The sequence below is a fragment of the Ovis aries genome, chromosome 1, assembly GCF_016772045.2.
Source record: "Ovis aries strain OAR_USU_Benz2616 breed Rambouillet chromosome 1, ARS-UI_Ramb_v3.0, whole genome shotgun sequence".
Lineage (NCBI taxonomy): Eukaryota > Metazoa > Chordata > Mammalia > Artiodactyla > Bovidae > Ovis > Ovis aries.
In genome coordinates, this window is record NC_056054.1 from 237,720,872 (window position 1) to 237,739,113 (window position 18,242).

General features: G+C 42.5%; 1 protein-coding gene across 12 annotated transcripts in view; it reads right to left on the reverse strand.

Moving 5' to 3' along the window:
• MED12L (mediator complex subunit 12L) overlaps positions 1-18,242 on the reverse strand; it is a 360,384-nt gene that overhangs the window by 317,737 nt on the left and 24,405 nt on the right. For all 12 annotated transcript variants that reach the window (XM_060394814.1, XM_060394799.1, XM_060394794.1 and 9 more), the window contains exons 3-4: positions 5,419-5,523; positions 983-1,174 (exon numbers count right to left, since the gene is read on the reverse strand). In XM_060394814.1, the coding sequence (XP_060250797.1) occupies positions 983-1,174; positions 5,419-5,523 (297 nt within the window). The remainder of the gene's footprint in view (positions 1-982; positions 1,175-5,418; positions 5,524-18,242) is intronic.

Genomic DNA, 18,242 nt, shown 5'->3' on the forward strand with positions numbered 1-18,242 from the left:
GGGGGTTATGCTGATGACTGTGCTCTGCAAGGATTTCTGTTGCCTTTAAGCACTAGCATCTATGAAAAGCAACATGATGCTCTGACATTAGGGCAAAATGAAGCCAATGGGAGCTACAGTCACTATTTTCCAAGAGTTGCTTTAGAAAACAAACAAGTAAATACACAAAGGAGCTCTCCTCTCACCTGAGCCTGCACCCAGCCATTCGTGAAAATTTAAGAAAGGAAAATGGGCTCTCCTGAAACTAAAGGGTTTCAGGGGAGATGAGAAAGACCTGGGAATTATTTGAAAGGTATGTAAGAAGTCAGAGATCAAGACTAACAGGGAGGTTTCTGGCTCTCATCTAAATTTCAAAGGACGTTTTATATTATTGGGACTATAAGACTGTTGAATGTGTGCAGTTATTTCCCATTTGAGGAAAATGATCAAAGGCAAAGATCCTAAAAGAAGCCTCCCTTCCCTCCCTCCACTCCCCCCTCCTCCAAAAAGCTGGGAACTATGAATAAAACTGCCCCATTTTGTTCTGAAACTTTTTCAAAGATGTTCTTCACGCACACACAGAATCACTATCCTTTATCTCACTTGTTCAGAAAGAGACTTAGGTTAAAAATTTGGATGGATGCTTTTCAAGACAAGGAAATAGCATTAAAGTGAGGGTTTCTATTCAGTGCATTTTGGACAGCATGGCCTAAGAAAACTGAGAATGTAACAAGAATAAGTGAAGTCTCACTGCCTGTTCTTGACTTTAAAACCCTGTCTACTGTATCAACAGCTTCCTGTGTGGCACGTTCAGGTCTCCAGATGTCCCTGGCACCACAATCCACCAAAATGAAGGGCCAACAGCCTATGAGCAGCACACACCTGCCACTAAAACTGAATTGTGGAGAGAACTGGGGAAAAGAAATATACACTTCAACGTTATCCCAAATAGTTTCATTTCTATAAGGCCACAAGGAAAACAATGCAACAAATACTTAAATACCTTTTTTGCCAAAATAGCAAGTGGTTTATTTCCTGCTAAGTCAGAGAACCAGCTATGAATCGCACTCTGGGATCGAGCGGTAACCAGCCAATAATTATCTTTAGCATTAACTTGTGGTTTCTTCTTTCCGGTGTCCTGGAAAGTGTTAAGCTTTAGCTTCTCAGCTAATATGCTGCTAAAATAAGCTCCGATCTGTGGAAGGGAAAAAAGGAAAAAGTTTAAAGACGAAAAGCAAGAATGTTAGTAATGTACATATTAATATTAGTATTTTATTTGTATTAAGTGAAAATCTTCAAAGAGCCCATCAGAAAATAAAAGAGGAATTTGAGACCTTGAAGCCAAGAGATGTAATTTCATTACACTAACATAACGCAGAAGCTCCCAGAGCACCTTTGTTTCACTACTCACAAGCAGTTTGGGGAAAAAAAAAAAAAGCACCTTTGAAAATCTCTGTAAGATAAAATTAATTACATACTGAATAAATTTCAAGAGAAGGGGTTCTGCTTTAATCTTCAGCTCTATGTCTTTTTCATAATACACACCCGTTTGGAGAGAATCTTTTTCCTGTGAGGTGTTGCATACAACAGCAGAACCTAGTAATCACACAGTAATCATTCTTCTCCTTGTTTTATCTTAATAGCATGTATTTTTGGAAAGGAAACTCTATATTTACACTCAGTGCCTTAAAAAAAAAATGAGTCTAGAGAAATCTAATTTATTTAAATGGCAAATTACAAAAGGTTCAATTAAATTAAATATTCAACATTTTTGATCGAGCTGCCAATTTCATGAGGACAGGCATTTCAAGAGAAAGCTAATGTTAGTTGCTCTGAATGGAACAAAGTAGCAAAGGGAGCTTCTGTGAATGACTAACATTTTCAAATTAACCACGCTTAAAGAGGACAAAGGAAAGAGACAGGGACAAGAGCGGAAGGGACTGAGTAACATCAAAAACTCAATGAATCCACAGAAAACCTGTTGGAATTTCCAAGAATCCTATCACAGCATCACACTGTGTCCTTTGGAAATTCTTTAGTACCAGGATGTGGACAACAATTTCTAATAAATACCTTCAATAAGGTTAGCAGAGAGCAGCAACCATGATTAAAACAAAATGCCTACCAGGCTGCAGCAGGATAAGAATCACTGCCTTGGTTAATGCTCACAACTCAGTGAACCATTCGTCGATAGGCTGGAGCACAGTTGGAGACAATTAGCCAAGTCTATCTACCAGGGTGAATAACTGGTACAACTTTTCTAATGTGAATTGGCATCTCCTGTTTCTTGAGATCGATATACAATGAAAAAGTTTGTTTTGCTAAGTTGATGTAATAAGACAATAAAAATTATAGTAATTAGAAAAAAAGGAAGTCTGAACTTTATTTTTCTTAAACAAATTCATAGTATGGTTTTATTTTTTAAGCAAAGTGTGCAGAATATCCAGAGAATAAATTAAATGCAAAAATTCAACAAAAAACAGTTATTTGAAAATAAGCAAGTTTTTCAAGCAGTATTTGGTCTTTGCACCAGTAACACGAAACCCCTGCCTATGTGGATTGTTTCATATTTAAAAGATTCTTTATTTGCAATTATGTATGAGCAGTTTAATCAAAATAAAGGCATAAAACAATTTTAAAGTAGTCTGAGAACTATCAAGAATATCCACAGTGATCTGAAGAGACTATTCAATTAAACCAGGGCAATCATTACAGAGCTTTGCAAAAATTATGTTTTAAAAAAGTCTGGGCAATCTCTTGCAATTATACTCTTTTCTAAGTATTTAATAACAGCAATGGAACACAGGGACTATATACACGTTTTAGTTCCTAACAAACTTTATGAACAATTTAATAACTGTAAGCAAAGTCAAACTTCCCAAAAAACAAGCTCAGAGAAAATTCATGACAGAACTCAAAAATAAACAAATAAATAAAAACATGACCATACATTTATTTTACTCTAACAGCAATATATTCACATTATTCCAAAATCAAAGAAAAACAGTTAAGAGCCTCATTCCCAGCTCCTAATGCCTGCCTCCAAGTAACCACCTTGATTAGTTTATGTCTTTCCAGTGTTTCTTCATGTGTGAATACACACAAACAAACACAAATATATTTTTCTCTTATCTATACCTCATTATGTATACTGAGTAAATCTGAGAACCTTCCTTCCATATTTGCATATGGAGAGCATCCTCATTCATTTTCACAGACACATAATAGTGTACTGTGCAGACACTTACATTGTATCTAATTAAGTCCCTGTTGATGGACATTTAGAGTGTTTCAAATTTTTGCTATTAGAAATCACGTTGAAGTGAACAGCCTTTCCTACTGAATATTTCAGTTGCCAGTTTAGCCAATTACATATGCTTGTGTATACATGTGTGCATATAAAGAGATCTGAAATAATACACAAATTTTTAACTATGCTTATCTCTGGTTAAAACAAAACAAGAATAGAAATTCATCTGTATGCTTGATTTCTTTTTATCTGAATGCATGCTTTTTCAATTTAATGAGTAAAAGTATTTCAATATTTGAAAACAGAAATAACTCAGAAAGGACAAAAAAACAAACCTTAAAAGAATACAAACAGAAACAGATAATCTATATATCTAATTGTTAACATAATTACACAGAAAAAAGACTTAATTCAAGAAACATTTTTAACACAACACTGACTACATTTTCTTAATGAAAATGAACTTTAACTTAAAGACAAAAAGCATGGTAGAGGAATTGTAGGCTTTACAAAATTAATATTGCTGTTGGAATGACACTGGTATAATTTATTCTGGAACTTTTTATGTATAACTGGACTCAGTAAGGACTTCCCTGGTGGCTCAGATGGTAAAGTGTCTGCCTACAATGTGGGAGACCCAGGTTCAATCCCTGGGTCGGGAAGATGCTCTGGAGAAGGAAATGGCACCCCACTCCAGTATTCTTGCCTGGAAAATCCCATGGATGAAGGAGTGTGGTAGGCTACAATCCACGGATTCGCCAAGAGTTGGACACGACTGAGCGACTTCACTTTTTTATGTATATTGTAAGATAGAGTCAATGAATAAACAAGTCAATATTGCTGGGATCCAGGGTTCTCGATTTGAGAGAAAGGAGATACAGTGACGGAAAGGGGACAAGTAAGGGAAAAAACTCTGTGGTACCTGCATTAGAATGGGCAGATGGAAAGGAGGGAGGCAGGGAAGGAAGAAGGAAAGAAATCTGTCATCTCTGTCCATTGAAAGGCCCTAGACTTTGCAACCAGAGAAGGCAATGGCAGCCCACTCCAGTACTCTTGCCTGGAAAATCCCATGGACGGAGGAGCCTGGTAGGCTGCAGTCCATGGGGTCGCTAAGTCGGACATGACTGAGCAACTTCACTTTCACTTTTCACTTTCATGCACTGGAGAAGGAAATGGCAACCCACTCCAGTGTTCTTGCCTGGAGAATCCCAGGGACGGGGGAGCCTGGTAGGCTGCCGTCTAGGGAGGTGCACAGAGTCGGACACGACTGAAGCGACTTAGCAGCACCAGCAGCAGCAGACGCTGCAACACTAGTAGCCTTGAGCAACCCAGGCACCCAGATCTAGGCTGGGGCAGGAAAAGAACAAGATGGCCCTGGACAATGTTATTGTGTCAAATGTGAGGAAATGATGACATGAGAGAGATATGTCAAAAAGGTCCAAAAAGGTTAAAGCTGCCCCCACTGGCCAATGTGAGACAATGTGCACATCAAAAAGAAAACTGAAGATAATACAATTGATTTTAAAAGAGTTCAGGGGTCCAAAGTGAACCCCTTAAAATGCAGTGTCCTTTACAAAAGAATGCCAACTATTAAACATACAAGGAATAACAACTACAAAACCAGCATTTTTGCTTTTGCAACCATCAGCAAAATAAATCATTCGGCAGGAATCATCAATTGATGCTAAAAATCATAGCATAAAATTTTATTGCGGAATAGGATATTCCTGTGGAGATTCCTACGAGGAAAAGATGACAACTTTTGCAATGGAAAGAGATGGCAGACACCACCTTAGGTGATCAAACAGTATAACCAATAATCAGCAAACTAACACTGCACATCTCCTGATATGCAGTGTAGTCTTCTTAGCAAAAATACATAACCTGAATCTTGTCATGAGGAAATAACCAAACAAACCTAGACTATAGTACTAGACAATAAGAGAAACAACTGAACTCAGTGAGGAAACCTGGAGAGCAGTACTGCACTGGATTAAAATAGGGTTCGGAGACACGGCAGCCAAAAGCAAAGCGTGCCCCCTGATGGGACCCCGGGGCAGGGCACCATAAAGGATACCTGGGGGAACTGTGGATATGGACCACGGCTTAAATAACACAGATGCATCAACATCAGTTACCAAGGGTCTCACGAACACATTTCAGAAGTTTTAGGAAACGATAAGCATTACCTTTGATGGGTTAATTACAATATTTCTAGCTGAGCCATGTTCATCTCCAGTAAAGGCTGGCTGATTGTTGAAGCCTTGCTTTACGTTCACTGCGGTAAGTTCATCCTGTTGGAGAAAAGGTACTGATTAGTCCCAAGGACGTAAAAGCTCCAACTGAAGCCAGTCTCCTGCAGTCTGAGGGACAACAAACTTTCACGATACTCTTGCTGAACGCTCACCAAGGAAAAGCAGAAGTAGGGGCTCTAAAAATCAATACATAAATGTGCAGAGAGAGAGAAAGCAAAGGTGGCAAAATGTTAACAACTGCTGACTGCAGATAAAAATTTTTCACTAACAAATTGGAGGAAGAAACCAAAGCAACCCCTCTCCCATAAACATAAAATCATAGACTCTAAGCTATAACTGCTTCTAGAAAGCCCACAGTCTGACTCCCGATCCCTTGCCAGCCCCTATGCTTATCTCTGTTCAATATTCCGGAAAATTGGCTCGCTCACTCAAGTATCCAACACCCCATAGAGAGTTCAAGACAGAAATGAAGGGTTCCTAGGTACAAGGTTTGTGCTAACCACACAACACCACAGGCCTGCAACTGAAGGAAAGTTTAGAGCTTGCCAATGAAGGAAAGTTTAGAGCTTGCCAAGTTCTTTCATATATTTTGGTTCACTTCATCTTTACCAAATCTGAGGCGGACATGTGTCTTCACGCCCATTTTACAGATGAAAAAAGTGAGGCTAAGCTAGTACAGTAAATGGACAAAGCCAACACTGAAAGGCCATCTTTTCAATCCTAGACTAGGAAGAGAAATTTCCATGACACTATGCACCAGAGTACACACGCCACACGAAAATGTGGTCTAAAAATACACAGCCACAATTCTTATCCTTCTTAAAAAGATCTCCTACGAGATAGACATAGGAAAACTTTCCTTACCAAGGTCACAGCACATCAAAAATAGCCCAAGGCATTAAAAAAAAAAAAAAACATGACCTTCCCCTGCCCATATCACTGTTACCAAACTAAATCGGAGTCCCCGATACAGACGTGAAAAAATAAAAGAGAAAAGATGGAGTGAATGAAGCTACCTTTTGCTCCTCTCACTTCAGGCCAAGAAATAGTCTCAGTGCCAGCTGGGTTAATGGTAGCCACAGCCCAAGAATGAGAATATACACTTAATTCTTCCCAAATAATTGTTCCATGGGTAAAATTAAAACAAACAAACAACAAAACTGATCAAATCACTGTTATGATTAGGCAGGAAGCCTTAGATCAAAATCATTCCTGTGAGGTCCCCTCAGGTAAGAACTGGGGTCTCCTGGAGTCCTGGCATGTCACCTGACTTAACTGCATGAGCTCCACCTACTACCTTAGCCAGCCCCAGTTTTGGTGGGCTTTCAGAAGACCCCACCAGAGGAAACTGAGCTCTTGGGTAATCAAGTTTCCTTCCAGCACAAAGGTCGCTGGAGTCAGGATGTGCACAGAAAATGAACTGCACGTTCGTATCAGAAGACATCTTAAGGTGCTCCTGCATTTCCAAATTAATTGTTTGGAAACCTAGGGCAAAACTACATAATGCAAATTTTAAGTCAGAAAGGTGTCAGTCAACTGAAATAAAGCAAGCATGCTAACGGGATTTCTGCAGTCTCAGACTCTAAGGAAGAAGGGGGACGCATCGGATCGTGAGGAGAACAGGACAAGGAAATTGAATTTTTATCTTTGCTTTACTATCAGAGTAACACAAGAAACACTAATTGAGTAATAGCATATGTTTTCACGAAAGATACATCCTGGCTTAATTAAGAGGAAATGTGTGAGGCTTTCAGGACCAACTAGCTCCATTTAGCACCACTTCACTTTCTATTCTAAACTAACTCCGACTCAATGGACATGAATCTGAGCAAACTCCAGGAGATGATGAAGGACAGGGAAGCCAGGTGTGCTGCAGCCCATGGGATTGCAAAGAGACTTAACAACAAACCCCTGCTCAGCTAGCTACTTGTGACTGACTGCTAACCACTGGCCTGGACAGCCATGTCTGTCTGTCTCTCACACACATAATCCCCAGAAGGAAGCATCTGTCAGCCACATCAGATTTTCCTCAAACTCAGATCCATACAGGTACTGCTGGGAAGCATATGAGTGCTGCGAATTTTCCAATCCTGCATTCAGAATGTCACAAAAATGCGTCCAGAATCCAGCCACTCCTCACCACCACCGATGCCTCCCCCAGGGTCAGGGGCACCATCATCCCAGGCTTGAACATTGCAGTGGCTCCTAACTGGCCTCCTGGCTTCTACTCTTGTTCCCTGAAGGCCACATTTGACACAGCAGCCACAGGGAGTTTACAAATCTTGAGATGGTGTCCCTCCTCAAAATCTGCGATAACTCTGCACCTCAGAACGGGAGAAGGGGCCCCATGAGGTGCTACAAGTCCCTGACACCTCTCAGACTTCATCCCTGATCACCCTCTCCTTGCACATTCCTCTCCAGCCACACATCTACCCACCCTCCACCCCAGGCCAGCTCCTCAATCCTTCCATTGGACCTTCTCCTGCCTTGGGGCCTTGCGCTATCTCTTCTCCCTGGGTCTTCTCCCTCCCTCTTCTCCCTCTGTCTCTTTCCCCTGGTTTCCACATGGCCAACTGCCTGACCACCTTAAGTCATGTTCTCAATGAGAAATGTGATGACTGTATTTGAAATTGGAACTGCTCACCCCATTCCCTTCACCCTAGCAATCCTAATCTTCCAACAGTCCATAGCACTTACCACCTAAAATCCCTGTCCTGTCTGCCACCCCCACCAGCAGGTAAGATCTGTGAGGACAGGGCTCTTTATCTTGTTCATAAATAATCACGCCAAAGAATCAAAAGAATCATGCCAAGAACCCAGAGCAGTGACTGGCACAGAGCACACAAAGGCACTCAATACAGATTTGTTGAAAGAATAAATAAGTGCATGATAACCTGTTTTGAACAATTAATATAAGCATACTGTGACTCACTACCCCATGAACTTGGGGTCCCTAATTCTGTTTGGATTTGTGACTAGAATCATGTCACCTCCCAGAGCAGCAGCTTCTCCCCATCAAGCCCAAGGCACTATCCTAAAGGCAAGTAATTTTAAATACCTCTTTCCCCCAAGTCTGAAATGAAATTCATAGACAATAACTTTTTTTAAAATCAATGTAATGCCCTCACTCTAAAAAAAAATTTTTTTAACGAAAGTAAGTTGTAACAATATAGGTACTTGAAAACCCTGAGGGATGCGCCACTGGACCTCTCCCACCCAAGGCCACTGTGCGGGCCCCACCTGGGCCCTCTCTCAGTCAACTCCACAGATTCTCCAGGCAGTTCATTTGGAGAAGCGGGCCTTAAGAGTTAGTAAATGTTCCTATACCCAGAATCAACCTAATGCAGCCACCCCAAAATACAGACTGATACAGGTGGTCTGCATTGCCATCTCAAATTATCAGGAACAGCATGGTGTAAAGTTTCTGAAATGGAGAAAACACATGGTAAAAGTTTCAAACTAACAAACTCTTCTCCCAATATATTAAAAATGCAATAGTTATATTCCTCAGAGATTCGGTATATACTGAGTGTATAGATCCCTGGAGGAGGAAATGGCAACCCACTCCAGTATTCTTGCCTGGAGAATCCCTTAGAAAGAACAGCCTGGCGGGCTACAGTCCATGGGGTTGTCAAGAGTCGGACACGACTGAAGTGACTAAGCACACATGCACGCAAGGGGGATGTGTATTATAATCAAGCAAAAAAAGATCATAGGTAGATTCCCACCTGGGAAAGCGACTCTGAAGGTTGGTTGGTAATCTCAGAGTCCAGTGCGGTGAAGGACAATTTTTCATTGAGCCCGACTGTCCACACTGAGGACACCTGGCCCCAGCCACTAAATGGCAATGACCCCTGCATCACAGCAACTGCCAACACCTGCCTCCAGAGTGCCACAACACCCCGGCTGGAAACCAAAGTGTACTGAGAGGGACTGCTTTTAGCGTTTAAAGCCCTGCCTCTGAAGAGAGGAATCCAGATTTCAGAAACACGGAGTTTCACACAGGCCCCGCTCCTGCTACACCACCACAAGACTGACAACTGGACGTCCAACTCCAGCCACTGTAGGCCCCTGTAGCCTCCAGCTGTGTTACAGGTGAAGGCCGTGCTGACCGCAGGGTAAGGATGACCGAACTGGAACCACACACAAGAGGGAAGGGAGGACCCAGGCTTTGCCTTCAGACTGTCTGAATTTGAACCTCCAACTCCAATTAAGAGTGACTCAATCCAGTGCTCTTTGAAAACCTAAAGAGGTGTGTAGGGCGGGAGGTGGCAAGAGATTCAACAGTGACAGGACATATGTATACCTATGGCTGATTTATGTTGACGTGCGGCAGAAACCAACACAAAATCGTAAAGCAATTATCCTCCAATTAAAAATAAATTTTAATTTAAAAAATATACATAAACCTGAAAAACAAAAGTGACTCAAAGCAAGCTTTGGAACTGTTTCTGGGTCTCAGTTTCCTCAATTGTGAAACAGGGATAGTACGGTTTCCACTACTGTTACCTCCATATCCCAGCTGAGGAAATAAGAAAGATCATTTCCTGGTTTAGAACGCAAAAGAATCCATGTTCCCACCCACTGCAAATGGCCAGCAATTAGTATTACTGCTGTTGTTGTGTCCCATTTCTGCTTCAGGGAAGTGATAGCCTGACAAACCTGATAACCTCCAGTCACGCACTAAGGAATGCAAAAGATTTTGCTTCAGAAATTAAAAGGACCCTGGCCTTGAGCTGCAAATGGTTCTCAAACTTCTGCAAGCATCAGAATCCTGATGGGTTTGTTAAAGAACAGCCACTGCCTGGGCCCCTCCCTGAGACTCTCCAATTCAGGAGGTGGGGGAGGCGAGGGATCAGGGGTTGCGGAGGGAGGCAGTGCCCAAGAATCCAAATTTCTCATAGCTTCCTAGATCAGTCATGCGGATCCAGGGACTACACTCTGAGAACTACTGATGTAAATATTTGGAGTTCATGGCTTTCTAGAAAACCAGGGCCCCCATGTCTGGCAAGACGGCTGCACTCAACCACCGGGAAGAACCTGGGTGCTCCCTCTTAGTTCAGTAACAGGAGATCCCTGGTCCAAATTCTCTGCCACACACCCATCCTACTGCAAAAGCACACACACACAGCTACACACACACACTCATCCAGGAAGAAAACCAGTCAGAAAGGTTTCTCTTCACTCCTTTAACTTCTCCTAGACCCGTGAATAAAAACACCAGGGCTGATGGAGGAGCCTGGTGGGCTGCAATCCATGGGGTCGCTAAGAGTCAGGTACGACTGAGCGGCTTCACTTTCACTTTGATGCACTGGAGAAGGAAATAGCAACTCACTCCAGTGTTCTTGTCTGGAGAATCCCAGAGACGGGGGAGCCTGGTAGGCTGCCGTCTATGGGGTCACACAGAGTCGGACACGACTGAAGCAACTTAGCAGCAGCAGAGTACTCAGCTGTATCAGGAAGCACACAGAGCTAAAACAGAAGCCTGGTGGGCACTTCTGTTAAAGTTTAGCTCAGCTTCCTAGAGAAACTAAGGGAAATGGGTAAAAACCACAACATCACAACTAGAACATGCTCCATGATGCTTTTTCCCCTCAAGTTTCTGAAGAGTGAAAGTTGATGGCAGGAATCCAAGCAACCAGTTCAGAATAAGATTCGAATTCCAGAGTGTTTACTATTGTTGTTTGCACAGCGTTTCTAAAACTCCAGTAATGCAGCAATATACCCCCTTTAAAGGAAAACATTCTCTCGGACCCCAGGATGCGCGAAGAACCCAATTTGGGAAAATGAGATAGGACCTGGATACTTAATGGCCTTAGGGCAGCACTGAGAGATTCAGAACAAGATGTAACATGTGTTATATGAACTCAAACTACAAACTTTTATGACACTTTGCTCTGAAGATGTTTGCCAAATCTAATCAAGTAAAAATAGAAGGGAAAGTGTCCAGATTTTAAAACAGCATGCCTCTAAAATCCCCAAGCCAGGGGACACAAATAGCTTCCTCTTGCACTAGCCTTGACCCTCTTCAAAGATTTCTCTAAATAAGAGAGGATAACTGCCAAAGTCCTGACCATGGTCCTTACAGAGACTGAAACTTGTTTTACTGCACCTAGTCAACAATTCTCAAAAAAAAAAAAGCAGAACCACCAGCTATTGCTTTGCTTATTTGCAAAGCTGAGACAACCAAAGCCCCCAGCACTTGAGGACACACCCAACCACTAATCAGGGTCTTAGTGGCAAACCATTTTCAGTAAAAGAACTCTTGCTGTTGTTGTTCAGTGGGTACGTTGTGAATGACTCTTTGAAACTCCATGGACTGCAGCACAGCAGACTCCTGTCCTCCACTATCTCCCAAAGATTGCTCAAATTCATGCCCATTGAATCGATGATGCTACCTAACCATCTCATCCTGTCGCCTCCTTCCCCTTTTGCCTTCAATCTTTCCCAGCATCAGGGTCTTTCCCAATGAGGCAGCTCTACTGGAGGTTACATTTTCCCACTATACAATGTGGAGGATAAAAAATAAAGTGTCAACCGTGAACTCTGAGTTTTAAATGTTTTTATCATGAACTGTGGTGCTGCAGAAGATTCTTGAGTGTCCCTTGAACAGCAAGGAGATCAAATCAGTCAATCCTAAAGGAAACCAACCCTGAACATTCACTGGAAGGACTGATGCTGAAGTTGAAACTCCAATACTTTGGCCACCTGATGTGAAGAACCGATTCACTGGAAAAGATCCTGATGCTGGGAAAGATTGAGGGCAGAGGAGCAGGGGACAACAGAGGATGAGATGGTTGGCTGGCACCACCGACTCAATGGATATGAGTTTGAGCAATTCCAGGAGATAGTGAAAGACAGGGAAGCCTGCCAGGCTGGAGTCCACAGGGTTGCAAAGGGTCAGACGTGACTGAGCAACTGAACAGCAGCAGCAGCGGCAAACACTGCGCATCATGCGTGAGCCCCACTATCTACTCAGCCAGGAGACAACACTAGCTGAGAACACGTGCTCACAGTCCAGCCTGGTGGCCTAGAGCAGGGGTGCACCAGGCCAGGCTGCAGAGGGCTTCAACAGAAACCATCTTTAAAATAGGAGTGGTCCAAAGTTAACCTCAACATGGAGAAAGAAAGACTCATCCACCACATCACTGCCTTCAACTAAAATGATAAGCCTTCGATAGGCTGAAATTCAAGTTCTGCTTGCTTGGAAATTTTTATTTCCTTTTTATCATAAAGTGGATATTAATTTTTGCATTAAAAATGAGTAAGATGGGATGGGAGGTGGGAGGGAGGTTTAAAAGGGAGGGGATATACAGTATACCTATGGCTAATTTCATGTTGATATATGGCAGAAACCAACACAGTACTGAAGAGCAATTATCCTCAATTAAAAATAAATTTTCTAAAATGAGAGGCAGAGGTTTTCAAGAATGTCACATTTTTCTGTGTGTACATAGAAAAGAATGTGTAATCAACATCTAACACCATAAAAATAAATTTTATCTAAATTTAAAAATAAAATGATAACACTTAAAAAAATTTTAGGGAGACAAGTTCAGTTCAGTTGCTCAGTCATGTCCGACTCTTTGCGACCCCATGAATCACAGGACGCCAGGCCTCCCTGTCCATCACCAACTCCCGGAGTTCACTCAGACTCACATACATCAAGTCGGTGACGCCATCCAGCCATCTCATCCTCTGTCGTCCCCTTCTCCTCCTACCCCCAATCCCTCCCAGCATCAGAGTCTTTCCAATGAGTCAACTCTTTGCATGAGGTGGCCAAAGTACTGGAGTTTCAGCTTTAGCATCAGTCCTTCCAAAGAACACCCAGGGCTGATCTCCTTTAGAATGGACTGGTTGGATCTCCTTGCAGTCCAAGGGACTCTCAAGAGTCTTCTCCAACACCACAGTTCAAAAGCATCAATTCTTCAGCACTCAGCTTTCTTCTTCTGCCATACACTATTATTGACCATATAGCTTATGCTATATATTACATCCCATGGTTTATTTATCTCAAGGATTTTTAAAAATGTAAAGAAATCCTAAGACCAAAAAGTTGGAGAACTTCTTAATCTAAAAGAACAAGCTCTAAAGTTTATGTCTTGCTCCATGAGGGAAGACAAGTTGCTTAAGATTTCCAAGACTTCTTCCTGCCCTACAAGATTAGGTAGTGTGAGCTTGTGTAAAACTCTTAGCTCAGTGCAGGGCACATGAGGTCTCAGAAAACATTAGCCATCACTGTTATTATTGCTATGGCTACTACTATTACAACCACTATGAGGATTATTATTCCCTCTTGGCAATGTCTTTTACTCAGCTACTAGGGGATTTAGTTTTTGAACTTGTTAAATGTTCTTGGGCCTTTGTAAGGTTGTTGTTGAATCACGGCGCCCAAGATTCTTGGCCCCCGGAGGAGAAGAATTCAATCCGGGGCCACAGACGAGGCTTGATTGTTCAGAGCTTTTGTGTAATAAAGTTTTATTAAAGTATAAAGGAGATAGAGAAAGCTTCTGACATAGGCATCAGAGGAGGGTAGAAAGAGTACCTCCTTGTTAGTGTTAGCAATGAAGTTATATATTCTCCAATGAATCCAAAGAATGTCTGGAGGTTATAAAGACCTCTCCAGACCTACTCCCATAATTTACATTTTAAGATAACAGAATTAGCCAGAAGGTTTAATCCAGAGACTGTCCTCAGGCAGAACACATTATTGTTATATAATCCTTGTAAAAAGCAGGTCTACTCCCATAATTTACATAATTAGCCAGAAGGTTTAATCCAAAGACTGTCCTCAGGCAGAACACATTATTGTTATATAACCCTAAGGAATGTAGAGAAGGAAAAAAAAGTTTGTCCTTTCTTCCTCCTTGAGAATTCCAGACCCCTCTCTCCTTGGGGACCCCTAGACTTCTTATCAACCTAGGAAATGACTTTACTTGCCGTTTCCTTCACCTAGAATAGCTTTCCTACCTTTCTGTCCAGCAAATTCTAGTACCCAGACACAAACAGCAACAAAAGCCTAGAAACTGGCCCATGTTCACACAGAAGGCCAGCGTTCACTGCGCAGTTTTGTATTTGACACTGATAAAAAAATCAGACCTTCAATACTTTGGGTGAACTACTAAGGCACCCATAAATCTTGGGCATTTATCTTGAACTTCAGAGAATGATGTTATTTTTTGGATCACTTTCGGAGCAATCTTTTAATTTCAGTAAGTGTTTCATCAGGAAAGTGAGTAAATTTTGAGTCTAGTTTGGAAATTGGCTAAATTCTTTCTCAGTCAAAGGTGGGGAAAAGTCAGTCTGGCACACTTGTCAATGACCATCATAAAAGCAGATAATAAATGTGCACACACAGTTAACCTCCTCCAGACTTCTCATCCACAGCACAGAACACGTGCAGAGACGTGCGACTGCCTCCATCACCTACTCGCATCTAACAAACTAACTCAGTGACTGTCAACGATATGCCACCGCAGATGACAACGCTGCACCAGTAGAAGACGGTGCCTCTGTAGACCAGTCAGATGGGCTGTGCCTAGCCAGGGTCTTACTTCAAACAAGCAAAATTTTTAAAATCAGCTTTATGGGGCTTCCCTGGAGGGGTCCAGCGGCTAAGGCTCTGCGCTCCCAGTGCAGGGGGCCTGGGCTTGATCCCTGCTCAAGGAGCTAGAGCCCATGTCTGCGCTCCCAGTGCAGGGGCCCGGGCTTGATCCCTGCTCAAGGAGCTAGAGCCCATGTACTGCAACTAGAGAGCCACTGCAGACCTGCAACTACAGATGCCAAATAAATATTTTTTTAAATACCTTTTTGATTATTCTCCCTAGCTTTGTCCACCTCTCTCCCAGAAGAGCATTGTCTGTCTGCTGTCCCATTTGAAAAGTAAGGCTATGATAACACCCATCACAGCCCAGATTCAACAGTCTTCAAGCAACACTTTCTGTTGTTAGCAGATAGATGATCCAAGGTGAAGTCGCTCAGTCGTGTCCGACTCTTTGCGACCCCGTGGACCGTAACCTACTAGGCTTCTCCGTCCATGGGATTCTCCAAGCAAGAATACTGGAGTGGATTGCCATTTCCTTCTCCAGGGGATCTTCCCGACCCAGGGATCGAACCCAGGCCTCCCACATTGGAGGCAGATGCTTTAACCTCTGAGCCAGATGACCCAAGAGATGAGGGAAAAATCTTTCTCTCCTCACACCTCAACATTAGCCAGTTTGAGGCCCACTTCTACCAAAACACATCTCACATCTAGTCCTTCCTTTACAGGAACACAGCCATCTCTCTAACTGTGGCCACTGGCACAGCAGGCCAGGCCGCTGCTCTCAGGCCTCATACCTCCCACCCCCACCCAGGTCCAGACCTTGCCTGAGCTCAGCCTGCCCAACAGATCCTTCTGAAACAGGCTGCCTTTTCTGCACTCCCCTTTTTCAATAGCCTCAGAGGCTTTCCTTTTCCTCCCCCTCAGAAGCAGCTAACGAAAGGAAGCATCTGGCACCACCTTCTATAGATTCTCAATAACCTCTGCGGGCCTTCTCTGCACCTAACTCCAGCCAGGACTCAAACACACAACCCACAAGGATGGGCTTTAGACACCTCGAACAATCGAGCTCCACACCCCTAGCCTCGCTCCCATTCTGAGTGTTTAATCACAGAGGTCTGATTTGAATGCAGAGCCCTTACCTATCACAGAGAACAAGATAAACTGACCTCTCCGCACCTCAGTCGCTTCAATCAAAGTAAGATAAGAATAACTCACAGGGCTAAGGTTACATAAGATAAAATTCAGAGTTTAGCACAGTGCCTGGCCCCATATTAAGTGCTCTGTAAATGGTGGTTACTGGTATAAAAAAATAAGAGAGCTTCTTCTTCATATTTTAACATTCCTGTGATCTACTTGACTATTATATTCCTTGCCATACACATTGTCTTTTCCACCTCTAATCCTTGCCTAATGCCATTCCTATCCCCTGGAGTATATTATGCAATCTTTTGCCTTCTTTGAACCACAACCCAGGGCTGCCCTGCATTTAATCACTGAAGTATATAGTAGTGTGCTCAGTACTGGGGATTCCATAGTGAGCAAACTGCAACTGTGATAAAGGCCCCAAGGAGAAGCACCACCTGCTCAGAGCACACTCGATAGGGGCTTACCCTAATCTGAAAAGTCAGAAAAAAATTCCCTGAAGAAACCACCTTTGCATTTCGTCTCAGAATGTGAAATAGGCATTAACCAAGTTAAGAGTAGGACTCTTAAAACAGCAAGGCTGACATTCAGCGGGAAGTGATACAATATTAACTCTACAAAGACCCTGAAGAGTCAAGAGATGTATACTGTAATTTCTAGAGCAATCGCTATAAAATAAAATGTGAAGCGGTAAGCTAAAATGTCGATAGGTGAATTTAAATTATTTTTCAACGGAGTTTGATAATCCTGAAGTAAAATGGCAAATAAACCCAACCATATCAATAATTACATTAAATGCTAATGAAATGTTAACAGGCTATGATTCCAATTAAAAGGCAAGGATTGTCAGGATGGATAAGGAAACAAAGCCCTGCCATATGCTGCACCTTAAATACATTAAGACAGATAAGGCGACAGTAAACACATGGGAAAAGATGAGCACCATGCAAATGATGAACAGAAGAGGGCTAGAGTGGCTATATTAATACTGGACAAAGTAAACTTCAAGATAGAAAGCATTATCAGAGATAAAAAGGCACATATCGTAATGATAAAAGGGTGAATTCATCAGGAAGACATAACAATCACCAGCATTGTGCGTCCATTAAGAGCAGAGGCAGGAGAAGCCTGTGTGAGGTCTGCGGGCCTAGGAAAGTGAAAGAAAGAATGGTGGCAGGGCAAGGGCAACAGGGGCCCAGTGTGAAGTGAGAGTGAGCAGTGGGCGGAGCACACAGGGTCTTGGGGACCCAGCGAGGGGCTTCTCCCTTTACAAGAAGAGTAGAGGGTTTTTACCCACAAGTGCTGTGCGTGCTTAGTCACTCAGTCATGTCCAGCTCTTTGCGACCCTGTGGACTCCAGCTCGCCAGGCTTCTCTGTCCATGGGGATTTTCCAGGCAAGAATACTGGAGTGGGTTGCCATGCCCTCCTCTTTACCCACATACCTACAGGCAATTAACCTTTGACAGAAGAGAGAGTATATACAATGGGGAAAAGACAGTCTCTTCAGCAAGTGGCACTTGGAAAGTCAAAAAGCTGCATATAAATCAATGAAGTCAGAACACAGCCTCACACCATACACAAAAATAAACTTGCAATGGCTTAAAGGCTTCAACATTAAAATATGACACCATAAAACTCCTACAAGAGAACACAGGCAAAATATTCACTAACATAAATCGAACCAACATTCTCTTAGGTCAGTCTTGGGCAACAGAAGTAAAAACAAACAAATGGGATCTAAATCAAACTCACAAGCTTTTACACAGCAAAAGAAACTGTAAACAAAAGGAAAAGACAACTTTAGAAGGGGAGAAAACACTTGCAAACAACGCAAAAGATAAGCGCCTCACTTTCAAAACATACACACAGCTAATACAACTCCATAACAAAAAACCACCCAATCATTCATCGGGCAGAAGACCTACATAGACATTTCTCCAAAGACGACTTAGATGGCCAACAGACACACACAAAGAGGCTCATCAGTGCTAAATATTAGAGAATTCAAAACTACAATGAGGTACCATCTCACAGTGGTCAGAATGGCCCTCATTAAAAAGTCCACAAATAA